The sequence below is a fragment of the Chelonia mydas genome, chromosome 1, assembly GCF_015237465.2.
Source record: "Chelonia mydas isolate rCheMyd1 chromosome 1, rCheMyd1.pri.v2, whole genome shotgun sequence".
In the NCBI taxonomy this organism is placed as follows: Eukaryota; Metazoa; Chordata; order Testudines; family Cheloniidae; genus Chelonia; species Chelonia mydas.
In genome coordinates this window covers 265,394,094-265,416,259 of record NC_057849.1, presented here as the reverse complement: position 1 = coordinate 265,416,259, position 22,166 = coordinate 265,394,094, and the positions used below count along the sequence as shown (strand labels likewise).

General features: G+C 41.4%; 1 protein-coding gene across 2 annotated transcripts in view; it reads right to left on the bottom strand.

The window, feature by feature from the left end:
- Positions 1–22,166, bottom strand: part of CDK17 (cyclin dependent kinase 17) — a 177,752-nt gene that overhangs the window by 46,155 nt on the left and 109,431 nt on the right. For both annotated transcript variants that reach the window (XM_043545747.1, XM_037884792.2), the window contains 2 exons: positions 20,200–20,364; positions 5,754–5,887 (listed from right to left, as the gene is read on the bottom strand). In XM_043545747.1, coding sequence (XP_043401682.1) covers positions 5,754–5,887; positions 20,200–20,364 — 299 coding nt within the window. The remainder of the gene's footprint in view (positions 1–5,753; positions 5,888–20,199; positions 20,365–22,166) is intronic.

Sequence of the window (22,166 nt, the reverse complement as noted above, 5' to 3'; positions counted from 1 at the left end):
GACATTTTGTTGTCCACTCATCCAGTTTTGTGAGATTCCTTTGTAACTCTTTACGGTCAGCTGTGGACTTCACTATCTTGAGTAATTTTGTACCACTTGCAAACTTTGCCAATTCCCTGTTTATCCCTTTTTCCAGCTCATTTATGAATATGCTGAACTGCCCTGGTCCCAGTATAGATCCTGTGGGGACCCCGAAAATTGACCACTTACGTCTACCCTTTGTTTCCTGTCTTTTAACCAGTTACTGATCTATGAGAGGACCTTCCCTCTTATCCCATGACTGTTTACTTAGCTTAAGAGTCTTTGGTGAGGGACCTTGTCAAAGGCTTTCTGAAAGTCAAGTTCACTATATCCACTGGAACACACTTGTCCACTTGTTTACTGATCTCCTCAAAACATTTTAATAGATTGGTGAGCCAGGTTGATTCTTTCCCAACAAATCGTGTTGATCTTTGTGTCTGATAATTCTGTTCTTTACTATCATTTCAACCTATTTGCCTGGTACTGAAGTTAGGATTACCAGCCTGTAACTACCATGATAGCCTCGGGAGCTTTTGTTAAAAAAAGGCATTACATTAGTTATCCTCCAGTCATCTGATACAGAGGCTGATTTAAATGATAGGTTACATACCACAGTTAGTAGTTCTGCAATTTCATATTTGAGTTCCTTCAGAACTCTTGGCTGAATACCATCTGGTCCTGGTGACCTATTGCTGTTTAATTTATCAATTTGTTCCAACCCATATTCTGTTGACACCTCAAACTGAGACAGTTTCTCAGATGTCAGCTAAAAAGAATGGCTCAGGAGTGGGACTCTCCCTCACATCCTCTGCAGTGAAGACCGATGCAAAGAATTCTTGCAGGTTCTCTACAACAGTCTTATCTTCCTTGAGTGCTCCTTTAGCACCTCAATCATCCAGTGGCTCCACTGATTGTTTGGCAGGGTTCCTGCTTCTGATGTACTTTTAAAAAATATTGCTGTTTATTTTTGTGTCTTTTGGTAGTTGCTCTTCAAATTCTTTTTTTGGCCTGCCTAATTATGCTTTTACATTTGACTTACCGGGGTTCTTCCTCAGTCGCACCTGACTTCCAATTTTTAAAGGATGCCTTCTTGTTTCTAACCAACTCACTTACTCTATTGTTTAAGCCATAGTGGCATTTTTTTGGACCTCTGTTTTTTTTATATTTGGGGTATAAATTTAATTTGAGCCTCTGTTATGGTATTTTTTAAAAGTTTCCATGCAGCTTGCAGGCATTTCATTTGAATGGGAAGTGCTAGTAAGTCATTCTTAATTGAAGAATGTCCTTCGACTGCCACAGGATCAAAAATGGCTAAGGTCATCTATTATCTGGATGCAATACAGTAATCCCTTTGTTGCTTGCTTTCAAGGGAATCACAGAAATGTATGGCTGGAAGGGATCTTGAGAGGTCATCTAGTCCACCCCACTGAGGCAGGACCAAGTAAACCTACACCATCCCCTGACAGGTGTTTATCTAATCTGTTTTTAAAAACCTCCAGGGATGGGGATTCTACAACCTCCCTTGGTAACCTACTAGCACATGGCCAGTCCCTTTTAAAGGAAGGAGACATATTAATTTTGAGGGTGGCCACTGTGAACTTTTATTTGACCAGATTCTGGTCTCTGAGATCTAAGACAGTAATATAATAACATGCATTCCTTTCCTTCACATTTCTCTCTCTACTTTATATTGCTTTATGATTTTCAACAAAGAGTTGTCATAAATTTTTTTCAAGTTTCAAGATAAACATATCTGATTTAAGGTGCTGATAAAAGAAAGTATTCTACATGGATTTGGATTTGCAGATTATGTTTGCACTGTATAGTCTTCCCTTTTGTATCTTTCTAGGCTGATCTTTGCATATGGAAATCAATAAAAATAAAAGTAAACCTTGCACATCTGAACTCAGTGTTTCAACTACCCTGGGCAAGAGAATCTGCATGCCCCTCTTGTTCTCCCAATGTGTCAAAACCTCATTGATGGTTTTAGTTTTAATTACATTAAATTAGAGCAACAATTTTATCACCTGATTTCAAGCTGTGATGACTCAACCCAAGATCAATGACTACTCTAATATGAAGGGGGAGATGTGAATTTTTGTTACTGAATTTTAATTGCTGTCATATTCACAGCATATTTATACTGATCCTATTATGATTACAGGAAAACTTATTGTATTCAGTTAATTATCTCTTACAGTGGTGGGGTGGTCCACTTGCTTAACTGTACAGCCAATGCCATCTCCAGCAACCTGCAATGTTAAATTTGTTAACATATATTTTATGCAAACATTTATAATCTGAACTGGAAAACATCTCAAATGTTAGTGCATATTAACAGTGAACATAGCTAAGTATTGGACTGCACATGTTTTCCAGTAAACATGCATAGAATATATCTTTTGTTTTCATGATGGATTGCTAATTTGCATATACATATATAGTGCAACACTAGAGGAAATTCAAGGGCAAGTCTGAAATACAAGAGCTGACATTCTAGCCTTAACAAAAAATAAAAAGGGCCAGCCTGCCTGTCAGTCCAAATTCTCAGCCTTAAATGATAAGTTACTTTAAGAAACTAAAACTGCTTTTGCCTGTTTGATACACAGAAACAAACAAGGTTATGTTTATGAAAGACTATGTACCATATTACAACTACACAGTGTATCAACCGCACAGAACAGAAAGGTGTGCTCAGCTTGACAATACCAAGCTCAAATTTCATTAGAAAGAGTGGAGGGGAGAGAAAGATCAGCTTATATTTTATTAAATATATTCCCATAAACAACAGTGTGACCATATGAATATAATTTGCAATAGATCTCAATTATGCTAAATGTCTCTGATAGACTAGAACAAACAGACTATCAACTATGTATAACATTTCATTTGCTATTATCTACAGGCATAGTAAAGAGATGCAGGTCAACCTACATGAATATAACTGCTAACAAAGACTGGAGCTTTTCTTTCCTTTCTCCTGGCACTGAATCAAATTAATACTACTGATTTTAGTAAACTCCATAGGTCAATCCTGTTCAGCTTATGAACACGAAGGATCCTTTCACTGGAAATGCTCACACAAGTAAGGCAAGCAAGATTTGTTATTGTAATTACAAATCTTTATTACCAGCCTGTCAGAGGTCATATGGCAACAACAACAACAAAACAAAACAAAAAAAGCTCATCACTGGAATTTTTTACAGAAAGTTTCCCTGCATGGGAGTGTTTATTTCAATTTGTACCACAATTGTTATAGTAGCCCAGAGTGTTCCCCTTCTGCTAGGCACTGCATAAACATGGAGTAAAAAAAATTCCCCTCTTACAAATTCTACTTAACAAGTAAACTAAAAACATAAGTTTCTGACATCAACTCACAAAAATCAAGGAAATTCAGAGCTAAAATCATTGTTAAAATTCAGCAGCTGTTCTCTAGCAGACAAAAGGTCACTCTAAAAAACTTATCTTTAAAAACCACCATGTCATTACTGTAACAATTTAGGAGGAAAGCCTGGTTCACAGGATGCATAGGAACAGTTGCCTGAACTATCCTGACCTCTCTGACTGTGCCAGTCAACAAAGAAATAAACCACATCACGTTAATTTCAGCTGCATTAGAAACAAGTATTTGGAATTGGGAGAAAAATTAGGAAATTAATGCTTGTCAGATGGAACTGACAATCTGAAAGAAAAAAATATTTTCAAAGCTTCTAAGACAGTGTAATATTAAGTTGTTGTGGAAGCTAAAAGAGCTATTACACTATTGATAATTTGGTTAAAAGGTTTGCAGCGGCGGGTGGAGGTTAAACCCAAAAAGAATGCTGTGAGAACTCAGCAGAAGAGCAGCTCTACATATGGGAAATTCCTATTTAAAAATATTTTGGAGAAAACAGGAAATAAAATAATGAATAGTAGTAATCTCCTCCTCCTCCAGATTTCCCCAGTACGTCACGTCTTTACATGAGTGCGGTTGTAGGTGTGTCAGTCCCAGGATATGAGAGAGACAAGGTGGGTGAGGCATTATCTTTTATTGGACCGACTTCTGTTGGTGAGAGAGACAAACTTGCAAGCTTACATAGAACTCTTCTTCAGGTCTGGGAAACAGTCAGCAAAGCTTGTGTCTCTGATCAAAATTGGTCCAATAAAAGATATTACCTCACCCACCTTGTCTCTCTAATGTCTTCTACATGTAAATTCTTATACTACTGCTTTTATTTTGTGTTCTGCTTAACTCAAAGCACAATGGATATGATCCAAAGCCCTCTGAAGGTTTGTCCACACATGAAATGCTACAGTAGCATAGATGCACCGATGTAGTAGTGCCTCTGAAGCGCTTCAGTGTAGACACTACCTATGTCAACAGGAGGGGTTCACCAGTCAGCACAGATAATCCATCTCCCCAAGAGGTGTTACTTAGGTCGACGGAAGAATTCTTCCATCACCCTAGCGCTGTTTACACTGTGAGTCAGATTGGTTAAACTACGCCGTTCAAGGGGGGGTTCACACCTATGAGCGAAGTACTTAAGCCAACTTAATTTTTCAGTACAGACCAGGCCTAAGTTAATGGTTTCACTTCAACGGGCTTTGGATTGGGCCTAATCTTGGCTCATAAATTTACAACACTAACAACAACAAATACATTAAGGATTTTTAAGATAAAATAACTCCCTCCACGAAGGGTGTGTGATGATTAATGGACTAATCAGTGCAATTTTTGAATAATACAAACACAACAAAATGCCTTGCTGTACTTATTTTTGACACACAAACTCAGTGTTAGATAATCCAAAAATATTTTCCAAACTCCTGCATTTTATATTATGCTTTAAAAAAAATTATGGGGATTTAAAACCCCAAGAATAGATTTTTATAATGAAACCAATCAAAGAACTTTACATATTCCAGCCAAAATGGTATTATAATCAAAGCTGTTACACTTATTTAAAAAAAAAAAAAAAAAGTGAAAAGTTCTGTTTATCTTTTGCCTGGGGAAAGGGCAACAAAGCAAGTGCAAGGGTGGTTAGTATTCATAATGAGTCTCATAAATAAAGGAAATTATGTGCACAGTTATTCATGAAGTACTTTTTCCTCCTTTTGTTTACTGTCCTGTAAGGTTCCGTACACTAAAAAACAGGAAGAATGAAAAAGGCTGACGCAGTCAGGAACATCCCTAGCGTGTTTACTTTCTGAAGTTTCACATGGATTAGAAAGCAGCATTATATGAAAGAGCCTAAGTAGCGATATATGAAGTAGTCTACTTGAACATATACACAGAACGTCTCAGAATCTAATGGTCACATTTTCTTTATTTGTTTCCCAACACCTCAATTCCTTCTAGAATGCCTGTACTTATTGCAAAGCCTTTCTCATGTGATCTCCCAGCACTTTAAAGACCAATCCTACACTAAATGTCTAGCATTTAATATGTAAGAGAGCATGCTAATGGATTCGCTGCTTGTTTTTAAAAATCAAATACTTTTTAAAAAACAATATTTAATTTTTTGTACTGGACAGATTATAAACATTGTCAGTGATATCTACTCAGGTTCCAAGACTGACAAATAGGAAGAAAAATTTATGTCATGACTACTGTTATCATAAAAACTCATATGTTGAACACAAACATCTGCTTTAAAGTGAACTGCCAGGAAAACAAGCAGTTATATAAAGTAATTTAAACAATTCCCAAGACACTTGTTAATTTACTGGATCCTTATGGGAAAACTGATTACCTCCATAGAGATCCGTCTGTGTATCCGGTTCCTGAGACAAACACCTGTAGGAGATTGAACTTCATCAGACGATGTTCCAGAAGCTTGGTCACTTTCACCATCTGATCCCATTTTCAGATTTTCATGTACTATATCTAAATGAAAGAAAGTCAATCATTATTCTTCTAAACAATCTTATATGTGAAGAAGCATTGTAACCTTTATTACGTACTGCTTTCTGTCAGATCTAGAGGCTCACTATCACAATACTTTTCTTGATATTCTCTTTTTATGGCTCAGAAATAGCATAAAAAGATAAAGTCTTAAAAATACTTCCCCAATATACCATGCATGTGTGCATAAATGTGTATTAATTTTCCATTATTATTCTCATTTAGGCTGTGATAGCACCCACCATGTGCTATCCATGTTCCAAACACAAAGATAGACATAGTTCCAGTCCCACCCTATGCCCCTCAATCCTCAAATTCTTGAGCTTGTTTCACTTCTTCTCCTTTTTGTGCTGTTCCTGGAACAGGAAAATTCTATTTACTAGGGAAATCGTGAGAGTTGAGAGAAAAATCTGAGACCTCATTAATTAGAAAATGTGATGCCTAAGGCACAAATATTCAAATTTGTGTGCCTAACATTAGGCATGTAAATCCATATTTAGAGAGAGAAAAACAAAAACAGGTAGCCTCATTTTCAGAAGTGCCAAGCATGGGAACTTCAGGTGCTCAGAACCTCTGAAAAGATCAGGCCAGTTCTGTTCAGGTGCCTAAATCTATATTTAGGATGAATAAATGGACTTTGTAGAGAACTTGATGTAATTACGTATTTCTTGGGGGGTGAGGGGGAAACTGAAATTGAGTCACTTGGGGGAGATTTATGTAACGGACTGCCTATTTTAATAATGTGTGCAATTTTTATGTAAACTGCATAAAATATTTGTCTCTCAAGCTTTTGACCTAGCCACTTCAGAAAAATCACTAAAAAACCAGACGTGGAACCAATGGCTATCTCTCCCAGGCCAAAAATGCTCAGCTCCAGCAGGGAAATGGGGCAAAGAACTAAGAAGTTCAAGATGCTTTTATTGACAGAGAGAAGAGGGAGGAATAAGGGATGAAGAAGAGCAGCAGCTTCCTTCTGAAGGCCAACAGCACACCGAACCTGAAAAAGGATCCAGTAGCTCACCACTGCCTGCCAAGATCTATAGTAAAAATGCCTATGCCCAAATGAATCCTAGGGAACAAACAATCCAATAAAGGATGTGGCTCAAAAGACAGAGAGGCATCCTCTTTGAATCTAGGAACAAAACGATAACCTGAGAACACATTTTCCCCAATCAGAGTACAAAAGAGAATTGGAGGAGCCCCGGAAATTGTTTCATTTTAGAGGTAAAATTCTGCTATCTCAAAAAGCCAGGCAAACCCTGTTCAATCTCACCTCAAAATATTTGAAGATATTGTTAATCTTCAATATAAATTATTAAAACAATATAGAAGACAAAGGATGGGAGAATGTTCCATCTATCAGTGTGCTGGAAAGTTGGCCTTTCTCTGGGAGAAGTAAAGCTTATCATAAAAAACGTACCTAAGGTATCCCAGAACACATCCTAGAAAAGAATTTGTGAGTGAGTGACCAGAACCTGCCAAGACTGAAGTTTTCAAAAGATCAAATTCTTCTTCAGACCAGGAGATTCTATAGTTCCTTTTACAGGATAGAAAATTGGTATAAAAAGAGTAGCTGATTCACACACAAAACAGAACATGGATTTAGGCTTAAAGTGCTTCAGTGAAACACACAGATTCACAAAAAACATGATACTGACATGAAGATGAACTGTCTCCTAGGGAAGAATTTAGCAATGATATGGAAATGCATGAATAAGTTGGATTCTAATAAAATCCAAGCTACTATGGTATGTTCACAGTATTTCACCTTCATGATTTGGACTGGATGAAAGTAAAGGAGCTGCTCTTCTTCCATAATGAAGCAGCATGCAGGAAACATTTGACAAATATTTACCTCAGGTTCAAAACCTAGAGGCACTTGTTGTGAGCTAAAGATACAAAACAAGACTTTCAGAAATGGATGCCTAAAAGTTAGAATCTTAATTACATAATCAGGCAACTAAATCAGCAGTTAGATTTTCCAAAGTGGTCAGCGAACATCTCAAGTCCATGTTAATCCCCTTTCATAAGTCTGTGAAGGTATGTCTACACTGCAATTAAAAACCTATGGCTGGCCTGTGCCAGCTGACTCGGACTTGCGGAGCTCAGTCTAAGGGTTTGTTTAATTATAGTGTAGGCATTTGGGCTTGAGCTGGAGCCCCGGCTCCATGACAAGGTGGGAGGGTCCCAGAGCTCTGGCTGCCCAAGCCTCAAGGTCTACACTGTAATTAAACAGCCCCTTAGCCCAAGTCAGCTGGCATGGTCCAGCCACAGTGGCCTACCTGCAGTGTAGACATACCCTTAGAAAATATAGCACTAGAGCCCTGCATGGATACAAAATTTGTATCCACATCCGATCCGTAAAAAGGGTCCACGGATATCGGTGGATGTAAAGCGGTTATCAACAGATTTGTAGGGCTCTATATACCACTCCTTGTGGTGAGTTGGTAGCTCTTTTGTTTAAAACAGACCCTAATGAGTTATGTGAAAAATTATTGCTGGTGGATGTGAAGCCATTATTGAAAATATTATCTGCAGCATAACTGTTGGTCTCAGAACTTTCATAACTATCAAAAGAGTCCACGGCCAGAAGGGACCACTGTGATCATCTAGACTAACTTCCTGAATAACACAGGCCATAGAACTTCTCCAAAATAATTCCTAGTGCAGATCTTTCAGAAAAACATCCAATCTTGATATAAAGATGGTCAGTGATGAAGAATCCACCACAACCTTTGATAAGTTGTTCCAGTGGTTAATTACTTTCACTATTAAAATTTTACACCTTATTTCCAGTCTGAATTTATCTAGCTTTAACTTCCAGCCATTGGATTATGTTATACCTTTCTCTGCTACACTGAAGAGCCCCATTATTAAATATTGATTACCCACATAGGTACTTATAGACTGTAATCAAGTCATCCCTTAAACATCTCTTTGGTAAGCTAAATAGATTGAGCTCCTGGAGTTTATCACGGTAAGTCATGTTTTCTAATCCTCTAATCATTCTTGTGTCTCTTCTCTGAACTCACTCTAATTTAACAACATCCTTCTTGAATTGTGGAAAACAGAAATGGACACAATATTCCAGCAGCTGACGGACCAGTGCCAAATACAGAGTTGAGACAGCCTCTCTCCTCCTACTCCGGTTTAGACATCCAAGGATTGCATTAGTCCTTTTAGCCACAGCATCACACTGGGAGCTCGTGTTCAGCTGATTATTCACCATGATCCCAAATCTCTTTCAAAGTTGTTGCTTCCCTGGATAGAGTCCCCCATCGTGTAAGAATAACCTACTACATTCTTTGATCTTAGATGTATATATTTACATTCAACCGTGTTAGAAGGCACATTGTTTGCTTGTGCCTAGGTTACCAAGTGATCCAGAGCACTCTGTATCCGTAACCTACCCTCTTCATAATTTACCACTCTCCCAAATTTTGTGACATCTGCAAACTACTGCTAATGACTTTGTGTTTTCTTCCATGTCATTAATAAAAATAGTAGGTCCCTAAATATGGACATTTTAGACTCCTATTTTTGAAAACTTTGGCTTTGTTATATTATGGTATAAAAGTGTACTTTTGTCAATAAAACCCTTATATTAAGATTTTTTGTGTGTTCAATTAAAAAATTACTGTAATCTTACATTTGAGGTTCTAAAACGAGAAAGGCCAGGAATGATAGCATCTACCTGACAACCTTAACTATCACTTTGTGTGCATGCATTTGACAAGTTTCATAAGGTGATCAAATAACATTGGCCTCTATAACCTATTTGGGCTAACCTTTGCTCTGAATAGGTTGGTGTGTCCCAAAACCAGCATTATGGACTTCAAGGACTTCTCTGGTACAAATATAATTTTTTTTATTGGATTGGGCTCACTGACATCTGCAGCAACTCTCTATTTAGCTGTTCATGTTAATTTTTTGTACATACCCAATTGTAAATAACCAAATGAAATATTAAAACAGCTAAACTGATAATCAAATCTTGGCATGAAAAACTAGTAATTAGGATACAGGATGGGAATTGAGGAAGTGCAATTAAAAGGAAGGATTACCCTCATTTAATTTGCAAGCAATCCATCCCAGAAGAAATTTGAACTGGGAAAGTTCTACCACCTGAGCTAAATTAATATCCATTATCAGTCAGTAGTAAGTCACGACACCCTCTTTCAAGCTTCCATTATTACATCCTCCATTCTGCTGCTGAAAGTCACTGTGACTTCCACATTTGATTCCTTCCAAGTACACTAACCAACCAACTTACCTTTCTATTAGTTGTTTATTTTTTTAAACAATAACAAGGATATGACACTTTGAGATGGTAACTTGGTAAGAGTGGTGAGCAGTGCTTTCCATAAGTAAAGTTTCAAAACTAACAGATTCCTCTCTCTGAAATGGAATGGAAACCTCGTTCATATTAATTAAACTCTACTGTATGGTGAGGAAACTCTCACTCAAACAAAGGATTGACAAACTTGTGTATGGACCCACTGGGGTCCCATGCAGATGATGAGCAACATCTGCAGGGTGCTTCTCCTGTGACAGCACTGTGACAACTAAAGGTCACAAAAGTAATTGCTATTCGATTACCATGATGTACAGTACTTCTCTGCTGCTACAGTAATAAGGACAGCACAAGAAAACCATGAAACCTCAAAAGTTCAGCTAGCAGCCAGCCAGAGACTCCAGCTGGTAGAGACAGAAGAAACCAAAGCATGGACTGCTGCACAGGGGGGAAGGGGTGAAAGTGCCACTATCCCCTCAGCATCCTCTTGGACTCAGAACTCTGGAGGAGATACCACCTAAATGCACTGGGCGCACTAGGACCCAAGGGTGCCTCCCCCTTGTGAATCGAGGAGGAAATTGCAGAATGGAGCCAGCCAGACACTCCTACTGCCAGGAGCAGAAGCAGCCAAGGCAGGGACCTTTGGTCCTTGCGATATTCAAAAAAACTTTCTATGGACTTTCTCTGCCCTGTGCTGATTGCCTATTTGCTCCAACCTTTCCCCACATCGCTTCACTCCATATTTGCCACCCTTGCCCCCATTTCTTTCCATTTAGCTGATCCTTTCCTAACTAACATAGCTCCCCCCACCACCAAAAAAACCTCCATACACATATACACCATGGAACTAACAGAGCATTTGCTACCTCACATTGTTCACTCTGCTTTTGTTTTATACTCCTTGCCCCATCCTTTGTCTATTTAGATTGGTCCCTGACTCAAAGAGCTTACATCTACTATTCTGTGTTTGCATGGTGCCACTACAAAATGGGAACCCATTCTTGGCTGGCCTTTAGACACTACCACAATACATAAAAAAGTTACCTACCTTTTTGTAACTGTTGTTCTTCGATATATTTGTTGCTCATGTCCATTCCATTCTAGGTGTGCACGGGCCAATGTGCGCGATCGTTGGAAATTTTTGCTTTAGCGGTATCTGCAGGGTCAGCTGTGGTGCCCCCTTGAGTGCTGCATTCATGCGTCGGTATATCAGGTGCCGCCAGCCCTATGCCCTCTCAGTTCCTTCTTGCTGGCAACTCCAACAGAGGGGCAGGAGAATGGGTAATGGAATGGACATGAGCAACATACCTTGAAAAACAACAGTTACGAAAAGGTAGGTAATCGTTTTTTCTTCTTCGAGTGCTTGCTCATGTTGATTCCATTCTGGATGACTCACAAGCAGTGTCCATGGAGGTGGGCTCAGTGTTCAGGGTCTTGCAGCTTGCAGCACTGCTCTGCCAAAGCCAGCGTCACCTTGAGCTTGCTAGGTAAGCACATAATGAATCATAGCATCATAGAATATCAGGGTTGGAAGGGACCTCAGGAGGTCATCTCGTCCAACCCCCTGCTCAAAGCGAGCGTGTAGACAGACGACCAGGTAGCGGCCGTACAGATCTCTTGGAATGGTACCTGTGCTGGGAAGGCTGCTGACAACGCTTGTGCCCTAGTTGAGTGTGCCGTCATGATTGCCAGCAGAGGCACTTTTGCCAGCTCATAGCAGTAGCGGATGCAGGCCATGATCCAGGACGAAATCCTCTGAGCAGACACTGGGCGATCTTTCATTCTGTCTGCCACCGCAACTAACAACTGCATTAACTTACGGACCAGGTTTGTTCTATCTATGTAGAAAGCCAGTGCCCTCCTCACGTCCAGATGTGCTCCTCATCTGACACATATAAGGTTTTGGAAAGAAGACGGGTAAGTGTATGTCCTCGCCAGTATAACTGGGAAAAGACCTTGGGCAGAAATGCTGCGTGCAGTCGCAGCTGGACCTTATCCTTGTAGAAGACTGTATAGGGCAGTTCTGAAGTAAGTGCCCTGATTTCGGACACCCTGTGAGCCGATGTTATCGCAACCAGGAATGAAACCTTCCAGGAGAGAAGTAGGAGAGAGCAGCAAGCCAGAATCGCTGGGAGGTCCCATGAGCTCAACAGCATGAGATTCAGGTCCGAGGGAGGGGTGGAATCCTGGACGCACGGGTAGATACGCTCCAGACCTTTCAAAAGCTGTGCCGTAATGTTGTGAGCGAAGATTGACCTGCCTTGGAATGGTGGAAAGCCGAGATAGCGGCCAGGTGGATCTTGTTCAATAACAGGGACAATTCTTGGAGTTGGAGGTACAACAGATAGTCCACGATCTCCTGCAGGGAGGCCTGCTTGGCCTGGATATGCCGTTCTGAGGCCCAGCATGCAAACCTTTTCCATTTGGCCAGGTAAGTCGCTCTGTTGGAGGGTTTCCTGCTACCCAGCAAGACCTGCTGAACACAGGCCAAGCATACCCGTTCGTCCGCGCTCAGCCATGCAGTAGCCATGCTGTCAAGTGCAGTGCCACCAGGTTCGGCTGCAGAAGGCTGCTGTGGTTCTGGGACAGCAGATCCGGCCACAGGGGTAGCTGTAGTGGGGCAGCTACCGAAAGGTCCAACAGCATGCCGAACCAGTGCTGGCGAGGCCATATGGGGGCTATTAGGATAATCTTTGCCCTCTCCTGCTTGATCTTCACAAGGACCCTGTGAATCAACGGCATTGGTGGGAAGGCATACATCAGAGCCCCCAACCACAGGATGAGAAACATGTCCGATAGTGAGCCTTTGTCCATTCCCCAGATCAAACAGAACACGTGGCATTTCCTGTTCTGCCTGGACATGAACAGGTCCACCTAGGGAGTCCCCCACCTCTAGAAGATTATGCTGACCACCTCTGGATGGAACGACTACTTGTGGCCAGATGAGAAGGTCCTGCTGAGGTGTGCGGTTATCAGATGAATGGCATGCCACACACAAAAATCCCACGGGCGGAGAGCTGTTTGGCAAAGGGCTGCCAACCTGGCTCCGCCCGGCCTGTTGATGTAAGACATCATGGAGGTATTGTCCATTGACCACCTTGCCCTTCAGGTGGGTCGAGAAAGCCTGACAGGCCAGGTGAACCACTCTGAGCTCCCTAACCTTGATATGGAGGGCCAGACTGTCCCGCAACTAGCAGCCCTGGGTGCTCAGCTTGCTCAAGTGAGCCCAGGTCCGAAGACTGGAGACCAGGGTCAGCGATGGGGCCAGGGCGGAAACTCCATCCAACACCGACCTGGGGTCCAACCACCAATCCAAGGATGACCGGATGTGATCCGGCACCCTGACTACCCGGACTAGGTCGTGCCTGTTGGGAATGTACACCGACGCCAGTCATGCTTGCAGAGGCCGGAGGTGGAGCCAGGGATGACTGACCATGTATGTACATGAAGCCATATGGCCCAACAACCGCAGGCAGGTGTGAGCCGTGGTGAGCAGGTGGTTTTTCACATGGGAGATCACGTCCGAAAATGCACTTCCGGAAGGAAGGCTCCGGCTTGCGTAGAGTCGAGAACTGCCCCAATGAACTCTATCTGCTGGACCAGCATTAAGGTGGATTTTTTCTCGTTTATTAACAGGTCCAGATCACGACAGGTGGAACACATGAGATTGAGGTTCCTCTGCACAAAGTGCAGCGCCATGAATTGAAAATGGCATCCGCCCACTATGAAACGGAGGAAACACCTGTGACCTTGGAATATGGAAATATGGAAATAAGCGTCCTTCAAATCGAGGGTGGCATACCAGTCTCTCGGATCCAGGGAGGGGATGATGGAGGCCAGGGAAACCATGCAAAACTTCAACTTTCTGAGACACTTGTTGAGGCAACGCAGGTCCAGAATGGCTCTGAGGCCCCCTTTTGCTTTCAAGATTAGGAAGTAGCAGGAATAGAACCCCTTTCCTTTCAGGTACCGAGGGACCTCCTCCACCGCCCCCAGGTGCAGGAGGTTCTTGACCTTTTGAACGAGGAGCTGCAGAGTACACCCCTAAGATACTATGTCCAGCACCCAGCGGTCCGAGATGATTGGTGACCAGGCCAAATGGTAGGGATGAAGACAGTCAAGGAAAGAAGAAGGTGGATCTAGGGAGTTGACTGGGGCATCGCTCTTGAGCGCACCTTCAAAATGAGCGCGTCTGGTCCCCAGGATGCTTTGCTGGGCCGGGCTGCATGGGTGAGCGGGAGGAGGAAGGGCAGCAATGACTAAAGCTTGTGTCTATTCCCTTCTCCTTGCAGACCCATGCCAAGGCTGCCAAGGCCTTGGCGGCAGGGGCAGCCAGAACTGCTTCCTTGGAGACTGCGGCGTACGCATACCCAGCAAGCAAATGGTGGCCCAAGTGTCCTTTAGCTCATGCAGCTTTGCATCTGTCTGTTCCGCAAAGAGTCCATTCCCATTGAATGCGAGGTCCTAGATTAAGGTCTGCATCTCTTGGGACAGGCCGGCAGTCTGAAGCCAGGAGCTATGCCTCATGACCACCGCTGAAGCGACCCCTCATGCAGCGGCGTCCCACGCCATTTGGAGAGAGCACCTCGCTGCCACGGTACCCTCCTCCACCAGGGTGCCGAATTCCTGGGCCAAACCTTGAGGGAGGGACTTCCCATAAGTTAAAATTGTACGTGCCTAAGAGGGCCTGGTGGTTCACCACCCAGAACTGCAGGTTGGCTGTTGAATAAATTTTTCTCCCGAAAAGGTCCAGTCTTTTGGCCTCTTTATTTTTGGGAGTTGAACTGGTGTGCCCCTGCTTGTCCTTCTTAATGGCTACAGAGATGACCAGCAAGCCGGGAGGTGGGTGGGTATAAAGGCACTTGAACCCTTTGGCTGGAACAAAGTACTTCAGTTGGGAGGGATGGATGACGGGGTTTGCCAGAGGGCCTTGGCAATTTTTAGGGCCCTGTCATGCACTGCTAGTGCAACACGGGCAGGGGTAGAGGATAAGAGCACAATGAACAAGGTGTCTGCCTGCTTGGCCATCTCCTCTACCTCTAGGCCCAAATTCTCGGTCACCCATTGAAGCAAGTCCTGGTGTTCTTTAAAATTGTCCAGTGGGCTGGCCCTCCAGGATCCCGCGAGCACCTCGTCCGGGGATGAGAATGACAACTGTACTGCTGGGGGAGGCCCTTGGACATGATCCACGGTGGGAGAAGAGGTTTTTAGGATGGGCGCTGTCTCCTTTACCCTGACCGCCAGTGCCATCAACTGTTGCTCTAAGGTGGCGGCAGATGAGCGGTACCCCACGCACTCCAATAAGGCTACTGGCTGTGCTGCCAAGGGAGCACCGTACATGTCAGCGTGGCCTCACGTGCCCAATCGCACTGGTGGAGTCTCGGCAAGGGGCTAAACTGTCCTCCTCTGCTGGAGGAATCTTCTTCTGGTGACCATGGTGGGGCCATCGACACCTGTGTCTGCCTACTGCCCATCGCTGCCAGAGACCGGTGTTGGGAGTAGGAGGATCAGTGCCGATATTGAGGGGACTGGTATCCTGAGGGGGAGCGCTCCCATGGGCAGGCGATGGACATCTGCGCCGAGAGGACAACTGGTGGTAGGGTGAACAGTGCTGGTAGTATGGGGGCGAGCCCCAGAGGATCTGGGCTGCAACGCTGTAGATCTGCAACATGGAGACGGAGAGCACTGCCTTCACTCGGGGGATTGGCAGTACTCCACTGCTCCCTGGGGGGGAGATCTTAACAGCTGTCTTGCCCTCATAGGGAGCTTTTGCCACTTCCTGTGGCACGCATGGTGCTGGTGGCATGGGCGGAGGCCTCTGCTCTCTCAGCACGGGAGAGCTTGGGAAGGCGTCAATGTCGCCACAAGTTTGGGTCCCCTACTGCTCCCGGGAGTTGGTGGTGGATCCTTTACGGGGCTGAGGGCCCCGACGAGGGTGGCACGTCCATGTGGCTCTGGAGTGGTAGGGTGGCCCGAACTGGGTCCTTTGCTCGATGCCCTTGGTCTTTCTTGCCCAGTGCCGGGGAGCCGTGCGTCTTCGTTTTCTTTCTGGGCACCAGAGACAGGGGTGCGCTGCGCACTGAAGCTGAAGTACTAGGAGTCAAGTCTTGGTGGGCTGGCTCAGAAACCAGTCGGAGGGCAGTCTCCATGAGGAGAGCCCTCAAACAAATATCCCGCTCTTTCTGAGTCCTCGGTTGAACATATTTACAAATAGAACACTTGTCCTTCACATGCAATTCCCCCCAAGCACTTGAAGCAGCTGCTGTGGGGATCACTTACAGGCATAGTCCTGTTAAGCCCTGCATGGAGTGTAAACCCCAGAGATCGGGACACGCCCCATCTGGGGAGAAGTCCCCGCTGGGACTCTAACTTCTATCTAACTAGTTAACACTAACTCACTAAGTCAGAAGGGAAGAAAACGCTAGCCCTTGCTATGCAAGGAAAGGTGCTCTGACTAACCACCATGGGAGGTAAGAAGGAACTGAGAGGGTGTGGGAGGCCTGACATAGCGATGCATGAGCACGGCACTCAAGGGGGCGCCACAGCCAACCCTAAGGATACTGCTAAGGCAAAAATCTCTGATGACCGCGCACGTGGGTGCGCACACACCTAGAATGGAATCAACATGAGCAGGCACTCGAAGAATTCCCATAATTCATGCCAATGGAAGATGACAAAGATGTAGGAGTCTTCACAATTTGTAAACCTCATATGATTTGAAAGACATACATCAAATCAGAATGGCCACAAACGTTTTAATACATTATGAAGATAAAGTCTATGAGTCTATGAATAAAGGGACACTTCCTGGTCAGATTTAGGTTCAGAAAAAATAAGGTTTAATAAAACCTAAGACCAACAGAAAAGCTTCAAAAGGAAACAAGCTGTTTACAAATTATCTTACTACGTCTGTAACCCTAACACTGCAGTCTGAATTCATGTACTCCAAGGAAAAAAAAAGCCAACGTTTCTTCAACAATTTTTATGTGAACAGTATTCAAAAGCAAGCAACCTGTGGATGTACAATTCCAGTACATTATTATTATTATTATTTTTAATTAAGTCAACTTTTTTTAAAGACTACTGTTTTGTGCTGGGAAAAAAAAAAAAAACTTCCAAAGAACCCAGGGATGGAGAGACAAAGATAAAAGAAAAGACAGCAAACTGTAGGAGAGAAAAGAGATAACTAAAAATAAGTTACCTGAAAGTCTGCAAAGTGCTAATTACAGAATGCAAGATTAACATGTTAACTGACGTATTAGCAGCATCACTGTATGTGTAAAGAAGCAATAACTGCTCTGAAAATTGTCTTTCGTGTGTTACTTCAAGAAGATAATTATGTAGCTGCTCGTCAGGTCTAAAGAGCTCTTATTTTGGAGGAACATGTTGGTACCCAGCAGCTTCTTTTAGCTCCTACTTGCCATATCCACCATGCTGTAGCTATGGAAATACAGGTAAGTTTTACTCCAACACAATGCAAAAAATATGATGCCCAGAGTTTAAGATACTCAGATTTTGAATTCCATTTTAATATAGAAAAGTTAACAGCCACCTCAAAAATCAAGTCAATGACATACATTCCCCCACAATACTACTAAATACAATACTATAACAACTTTTCAGGTTGAAACTAGCTATTCTAAGATAAATGTTCATGAAGTATTTTGTGTTATGCAACTAATGATTTAGTTAAACATTTTTAGTGAAAGTCTGAAGAAGAATAAGGTATTTCCTCACAACTCATGTATAGAGAAAACCTATAATTTTAGAAATAAGTATTCTTTTTTCATAAAAAAATACAATATACAAAAATGTACATTAATCCTATTATTGTGCAGAAATTAATGTTACATATGACAAACCAGTTGACTTCTTTGCATCTATCCACACAAATTAATTACCCGCGTAGAATTAAATATTTACACTTTGCCTTCCCATGAGATGCATGGGGCTGCTCCTCATTCAGCTCAAGCAAATCCTAGCTATGCAAAAAGTATGGGCATTTGGTGCCCTCAGACTACATCAAGAAGTGGTCCCTGCAGACTGTGCAGAGGAGGGAAATCCTACTCTCTCCTATGATGGCACCAGCTGCACAGTTCCACAGTCAGAGGCAGAAACACTCTGGACTGTGTTGTTAGGGAGAGGCAGAGAGCAGAACGGTAAGGCTGAAAGGGAACAGTTAATATTACAGAACACAGTAAAATGTAGATGGTTCCATTCTAGTCTCAAAGATGCACAGTTCTAGACTTGGAGAAACCTGCTACTTTCATTTGGCACTACGTTCAGAAGGGAAGGGAGAAAAGCAAAAAATTAATACAGTTCGCATTAATTCTCAATTGATCCTTTTTTTCCTAGTACCAACTAGGGCTGTCAAGCAATTAAAACAATTAATCGCAATTAACTGTGTGATTACAAAAATGAATTGCAATTAATCGTGCCATTAAACAATAATAGAATACCATTTATTTAAATATTTTCAGATGTTTTCTACATTTTCAAATGTATTGATTTCAATTAGAACACAGAATACAAAAAGTGTTCAGTGCTTACTTTATATTTATTTTTGATTACAAATATTTGCACTGTAAAAAACAAAAGAAATAATATATTTCAATTCACCTAATACAAGTACTGTAGTGCAATCTCTATCATGAACGTTGAACTTACAAATGTAGATATATGTACAAAAACTAACTGCATTCAAAAATAAAACAATGCAAAACTTTAGAGCCTACAAGCCCACTCAGTCCTATTTCTTGGTCAGTCAATCGCTCAGATAAAACAAGTTTGGTTACAACTTGCTAGAGATAATGCTGCCCACTTCTTATTTACAATGTAACCTGAAAGTGTGAACAGGCGTTCGCATGGCACTGTTGTAGCCAGCGTCACAAGGTATTTACGTGCCAGATAAGAAGCAGGCAGCAGTATCTCCCGTAAATGTAAACAAAATTGTTTGTCTTCGCAATTGGCTGAACAAGTAGTAGGACTGAGTGGACTCAAAGGCTCTAAAGTTTTGCATTGTTTTATTTTTGAGTGCAGTTATGTAACAAAAAAATTTACATTTGTAAGTTGTACTTTCACAATAAAGAGATTGCACTACAGTACTTGTATGAGGTGAACTGAAAAACACTATTTCTTGTTTATCATTTTTACAGTGCAAATATTTGTAATAAAAATAATAATATAAAGTGAGCACTGTACACTTTGTATTGTGTTGTAATACAAATCAATATATTTGAAAATGTAGAAAAACATCCAAAATATTTAATACTGTACATTTCAATTGGTATTCTATTGTATTAACAGTTTTTTTAGTTAATTGCTTGAGTTAACTGCGATTAATCGACAGCCCTAGTACCAACTAAGAACTAGTTGGTATTACAAAGTGCTCATAGCAATTGGCTTTATTTGCCAGTGTACAAAATTAATGGTGGCCTAGGGCCAGCAATATAACAAACTACTGAATAAATTTAAAAAAAAAATCATTATTTGCCACAAAGAGTAAGATCACAACAACTGCTGAAATCAAAACAAAAAGATTTACACAAGCTGTGATTATAATTAAAAGAATTAACTGATGGTTCTTTACTTAGATTTCTTAAAAGTTAAAACACATTCCACATTTTTTTTCAAATAGCCAAAGAGCCCTTAATTTCTGGCATGTTCAATTAATGTACCTTCTGTAAGTTTTTAAATACTGTGGTCATAGGTGCCTTAGATGTCACTAAAATAGATAATGTTTTGTAACTGTTACATGTCATTAAAGGGATACCTGGGCGATTTCCATGAAATAACACTCTGTATGCTCTTTTTTTCAATTGTCTTCTTTAAAATCTTAAATGAGACATTCAACAATTTAAAGTCTTGTTTCTATGACAAACTTAGCAACACTTTTGCATTCCCAGAACAGCTTTAGAACTAAAGTATAAGAACTGTACCTGCTGTGAAGAACCAATATGGATATTATCTTAACATATAAATGACCAAAATAGTAAATTACCTAATCTGCTTCCATTCCTAGGCATTGCCATGAAAGAGCCAAGGCTGCCTCCTATAACGCTATGTGGTCTCCGTAAAGGGGGCTTCTTGAAAGATCCCGTGTATTGGTGAAGAAATGAGTGCATACTGTGAGACGTCGGAGGCCTGCCATTCTTCACAATAGGCTCTATAATTCCCAAGGCCCAAATGTTCATCCCGATGAACAAGTGACAGATTCAGGAACATGTCAGAAGAAAAAGAAGAGAAAATTGTTACTATGCAGATAATCTCCACTCACTGGATGTTTTACTTTTTCAGTACTGAAGATAGTCGGAGAACACAATATTATTGGAATTCCCTTACTGGAAAACTATTACAAACAAAAAAATGTTAAACACTCCAGAGCTTGCATGAAGATCCACAACATCTGAAATTGGGGCAATTCCTTAACAACTGTAGGTTTTCCACAAAAACACTCACCACAAAAACCATAAAACCAAAAATCCCAAGCATCAAAAGCAGACTACAGACCAGAAGATACCCATTTAAAGTTTGCATAGATATTTATTTCCTTTAAGTTTACTTAGCAATGGCTTCATCTTCACCATCATGTTTATATCAACCTTGCAATTTCTAGTCTGCATGAGGGGCAAATTCACCAGCGAGCCTTCAGAGGCTTGTCAGCCCCTCTCCTCTTAGTAGACTTGCAATTGGGGATTTTCTGTAAGCCTTCGCTGAAAGTCTACCAAACCACACTCAGACCACAGTAGCAATGCTACAATTAAGTCTATTGACCACTTACATTGTGACATAAGAATAGCATGTCATACTTGTTTTGGCTTTTCAAATGGGAAGATCAGAACTGAACATAGCATTTACTCACAGTAAAAGGACTGTTCTTGTAAGTATTGCTACCCTTAAATTATTTACACATACTTTCAACCTTAATTTTATCTAAAAAATACAAGGAAAAGAAGTGTACAAAATTATTTCAACAATGTTATATTTGATATTGCAATCACACAAAAGTCAGGGAGGAGTAACGGTTCCCTCAGCAACCTCAAGTCTATTCCCTTGTACATGTCTTATAATAGTCAGTCGCTCACAATATCATCATACAGATTATAACACCCGACAACTCAATTAATTTACCAAGTTAATGGAGAAATATTGTCAATTTAAACAATTTTCCCCAGTAATAGAGAAATGCATTGATCGTGGAACAAACATACATGGATATAATCTTTACTACACAGGGCTCACTCCTGCCCTCTAATATAAAATACCCTAAGGTTTATAAAATTAGCTGCTTCTTCATAACATATTGTACAAGATGCATACTTACATGTTGGAGAGATATATAGAACCTATATAGTCGAGTTAAGTACACTGTTGGTCTCTTTATAGATTCTATCAATTTTCTTTTTCCCTAACTGGTTCTCTTCTTGCATTTACATGTATGCTACTAACAGGAACAAATTAGATCAAAGAACACTAGCACAGCATAGTCACTCAGGAATTAGATAACTGTGCTGCCAAATAGGAAACTGAAGCTTGAGTGCAATTTGTGAAATCTTTCTTCCCCGCACCTATGGCAGATATGTCCATCACAAAGGTTTACACATCTCTCCTGGGATAGGGCACAATCTGCGATACTATTCCATTATGCCAGAAGCTGGTTCTGGAGGGAACTGAGAACTTCGTTGTTGGGAAACACAGACACACTCTCTCTCTGAAGGGATTTAGCCATGAGTATGTATTTTATGGAGAGCAGAGTTTCAAAGGCAAACCAAAATAATAATATAGCAAAAATCCAGCAACTAAATTCAACCAGTGTCTTGGAGGTAAAAACTTTTGGCTATCTGATTATGGTACGTTTAATGGGAGAGAGAAAGAAGCACATAGACATAACTGCACAAGGATGTGCTTATAATTAAAACAAAATGAAATTAAGAAATAGTTGATTTTCCACAGGAATAGTATAGAAGC